Raw genomic sequence first — 4,531 nt, 5'->3', positions numbered from 1 at the left:
GGGGAGTTAAGAATATTTTCTCTGTGTAAACCAGTGTTCCAACTTTATGGAATTGAATTTGACAGAGAGAACAAGAAGAAGTAATTTTTTGTTTGAAAGATAGAAAGTAATTTCATGACTTATGATTATACATTAGTCATGGAAACATAATATATGATTATACATTAGTCATGGAAACATAATATATGATTATACATTAGTCATGGAAACATACTATTTTACCATTTTACTTTATTTACTATTCACTCTGTCTAAATAAAACATCGCGATATTTTGACAAATAATGTTATTGTTATTTGTCCAAATCTCACTGTTTGGTATAATATTTGGTATAATTATATAATAATTGGTATAATACTTTGCCAAGCTAAAAATATAATTGGTCCTATTTTCAAATTGAGTGAGTATCGTGTTGTCTGTACAGAGTCTCGCCCAAGTAACATGTCGTTCCTACGAGCGGTGCGGAAAGCTATGGCAGGGGAGAGGGAGGAGCCAAAGTTTGAAGTTGTGAAAAAATACGATGTAAGTTCTTATTTATCCACGTGTTTATTATACGTAGAAAGATACGAAAGCTAAGGTTTTGATCAATACGATATTTTCAGTTCTCTGAATAATACACATGTATTCCTTTCTCCGATCTAAATGTTTTCGAAATATTATTTTAGCGGTTATAATTAACTTTTACAAATAACATGCAGTTTGGAAACTATAGATATTAAAGAGTACAAAGACAACACCTAAAACTTTTAAAATATCATATTACCCACCAAAGTTGAACGGTACAAATACAATATCCACAGTTTTTTCAAATATCATATTACCCACCAAAGTTAAACGGTACAAATACAATATCCGTAGTTTTCCAACTAAAATTTTACGCGATACAGTTAGAAGATACTCTCATTATATAAATTTTTCAAATATAATTTTCCGTAAAAGTCAAGCGTTATATTATCACCTTATAGTTTTCTCACTATCCCTTTAACCATCAGATGTAAACAATACGTCGTCTATAGTTTTGTTACTATCCATTTAATCATTATATGTAAATAATACGTTGTCTATAGTTTTGTTACTATCCATTTAATCATTATATGTAAATAATACGTTGTCTATAGTTTTGTTACTATCCATTTAATCATTATATGTAAATAATACGTTGTCTATAGTTTTGTTACTATCCATTTAATCATTATATGTAAACAATACGTCGTCTATAGTTTTGTTACTATCCATTTAACCATCAGATGTAAACAATACGTCGTCTATAGTTTTGTTACTATCCATTTAACCATCAGATGTAAACAATACGTCGTCTATAGTTTTGTTACTATCCATTTAATCATTATATGTAAATAATACGTTGTCTATAGTTTTCTAAAATTCACTTAAACCGTCAAATTTAAACGATGCGTTGCCTTCAGTTGTCTTAATATCCCTCTTATCGTCATTTTTAAATAATACATTGTCTACAGTTTTCTTAATATCACTTTAACCATCAGCTTTAAACGATATGTTGTCTATTGTTTTCTAAATATCCTTCTAACCGTCAGATTTAAGCAAAACTTCGTCTATACTTTTCCTAGTATCCCTTTAATCGTCAGATGTAAACAATACCTTGTCTATATCACTTTAACTGTTAGATTTAAACGATACGTTGTCTATAGTTTCTTAGTATTATTTCTTCTTTCAATTTAAACAGTACGTTGTCCATATTTTCCTGAATATCCTTCTAACAGCCAGATTTAAATGATATGTTGTCAGCTGTTTTCCCAATGTATTTTCATTTGTCAGATTTAAACAATACGTTGTCAATAGTTTTCTGAATAACCTTCTGTTACGACGGCGGAAGTCATGTGACGCTAGTAACACGTCATGAGCTTCTAGAAAATTCATGACCGTTGGTGAAGCCTCAAGTGTTCTCTAGATGTACGTTTTTTGTATATATAAGACCGGTAAAAAGTGACGACAACAATGGAATTGAATTGCAGACAGAGATAGAGAATCGTTCGTTGTGAATTATAGCGTTTGTTTAAGTTAACTGACTGTGGGAATTAAGTGTATTGCAAAGTTGTATTGAGAAAAAATAAACCAGTTTTATTTAAGGAAGGACTTGTATCGCTGAAGTTTTTCGGAAGGAATTTTTACGGGAAAATAACAAACGACCAGAGACGCAACACTTCTATCAGTCAGCTTTAAACTGTATGTTTATAGTTTTCTGAATATTTTTCAAAGCGTCAGATTTACACAATATGTTATATATAGCTTTCCTAACGTATTCTCATCTGTCAGATTTAAGCAATATGTAGTCTATAGTTTTCTCAAAACCGATTTAACCGTCAGAGTTGAACAATATAATATATGCTTTTCTAAATGTTAGTTCTCACACAACAATGGAAAGATTTTCTTAATGAAAAGTGTTTTTTTTTTCTGTCCACAGGATCATGACATCAGATCTTACCCTGAAACTGTCTGGATCTCCCTAAAGGTTACAGGCAAGACGCATGCTGAATGTGGCCGACCAGAGTTTTCTCGATTGCTGGGTTACATCAATGGAAACAATGAAACTGGTTCGACTTAAATTCTAAATAAAACTTTATCATTTATATAAAATAAAGCGGTTCTTAATCACAACGCGTGAGAGTATTTGGATTAAATGATACCTTGGTAAACGAATTATTTCTTCTCTCTTATGTTATCACGATACAATCTGTGATAAATTAACTTACGTTATCCTGTGGGTTACCACAGTTGTATTCAAAGCTTTAAGTAATTGTTTCATTTTCGTCAAAGTCCACATAAGCGTGTTCAATTATTTTAGAACACCCTTTGACAAGACAAGTTATTCTCCTCTATCTCTGTTGTTACAATACAAATTGTGAAACTCACTTTAGAAATCGCCATTAATGGCTAAACTAACACATAATTTAACTTCACTTTCACTAACTTACCTCTTCCTCTCTGTATCTGTATGTACTCATAACATGCGATAAAAAAATCTAGAAATAGCTAGCTATCTAGACACAACAATATTAAACATAATGAGAGAGACTTGTAATATTGTCAACAATATTACAAAATCCTAGTACAACAATTAAACTACACACACAACATACGACTCGTACAGAGTTATGTAACAAAACTTGTCATGAATATCGTTTTTAAAATAATTAACTTTTAACCCTCTTGTTATGAAAGCTAAATAATCATTAAATATTTGGTCACTAAATAAACTAAATAATAACTCTTAAACTGAACAGTCTTGTATATTCAACAATGATGTTCTGTTTTATCACAATGTTCAATAAATAGTGTTGTTAGTTTGGAATGTTCCACACTCTACTAACAACTGTAGCTAATTAGCAACAACTACTGTGGTTAGCTACCTTCCAAGCCATGATACGTAAACATAGGTACTTTAAACTATCAAGATTCAGTCCATGTGGCAAGTGAAACAATACTGTGTGAGACCATTATATAAGGCATAGACCTAATGACTCTTCACTTACATTTCAACTCACTCAGTTGGTTGTCAGATTTGTATGAGAATGAAGTACTGACATTATTTTATATTTTAATTGTCTTTTGCAGTGATTGTGTATAATATGAACTAATTACTGTTAAAATGTTTCATATGTTGTTCGTGAATGGAGCCACCATTGCGTTAGAAATTTAAATGAGATAATTTTTACAACAATGAAATGACATAAGAATATTTGATATAATTGTTATTAGTGTTTTCATTGTCCTTCAACAGGTGCTTCTCTAGCGATGACTTCTCCAGTTGTATTTCGTGTGAGCTTTGAAGAAACGGAGGAGTTGACCATGTCGTTATTCCTGTCTTCTAGTGTCGCAGATCCACCTAAACCCAAAGACCCAGATGTGTCGTTCTTCAGAGCTCCTGCAGGACAACTGTTTGTCAGGTATTTCTAAAAATTATTTTCTTGGCAAACTTTAACAATGTATTATATATATTAAAACATTTTAAATATTTTGAATTCATAATTTCACTAGTGGTGTTTTGCAGATTAAAGTGTGATTTAAAGTGAAGAATAATTTTTCTAATTTACCTACAGTGAGAAATTTCCTAAACTTTAAAAAGTTACATGTATTACAATGGATATTTACTCATTACTGAATTATGAATATTGTCAAAGATTACTTGATTAATAATATAAAACTAATCTTTTTAAACTACTTTTTAAAGTTTTAATGTATGCTGTTGTATATATATGAGGATTTTATAATTGTTTACATTAGTGAAACGTTTTGTTGATGTTACAAATAATCTTTAATTATTTCAGGCTATTTTTAATTTAACAAATAACCATCAACTTTTTCACTAACACTGTCGTGTTACAGGAAGATGACTTAGGCAACATGTCTTCACATCATTCAAACCACCTGTGTTTTCTATACTGTAAAACAGAAGTCGATAACGTACGGAGCGTTTATTCATGTGATCTACAACACGTGTGTTTTCTATACTGTAAAATAGAAGTCGATAACTTACTGAGCATTTATTCACGTG

At 30.7% G+C, this 4,531-nt stretch overlaps 1 protein-coding gene across 1 annotated transcript; it reads left to right on the top strand.

Annotated features, from left to right (window-relative positions):
- Positions 1-426: 426 nt before the first annotated feature.
- LOC111084055 (heme-binding protein 1-like) lies at positions 427-3,923 on the top strand (the record flags this gene model as incomplete). Its single annotated transcript, XM_022380834.1, has 3 exons — positions 427-522; positions 2,441-2,570; positions 3,758-3,923. Coding segments are annotated over exons 1-3 (377 nt in total), but the record flags the coding sequence as incomplete, so codon positions are not given.
- Between the last annotated feature and the right edge of the window lie 608 nt (positions 3,924-4,531).

The sequence above is a fragment of the Limulus polyphemus genome, unplaced genomic scaffold (assembly GCF_000517525.1).
Source record: "Limulus polyphemus unplaced genomic scaffold, Limulus_polyphemus-2.1.2 Scaffold13130, whole genome shotgun sequence".
NCBI classification, from domain to species: Eukaryota; Metazoa; Arthropoda; class Merostomata; order Xiphosura; family Limulidae; genus Limulus; species Limulus polyphemus.
The sequence above is the reverse complement of the archived record's forward strand: the minus strand, read 5'-3'. Positions and strand labels throughout refer to the sequence as shown.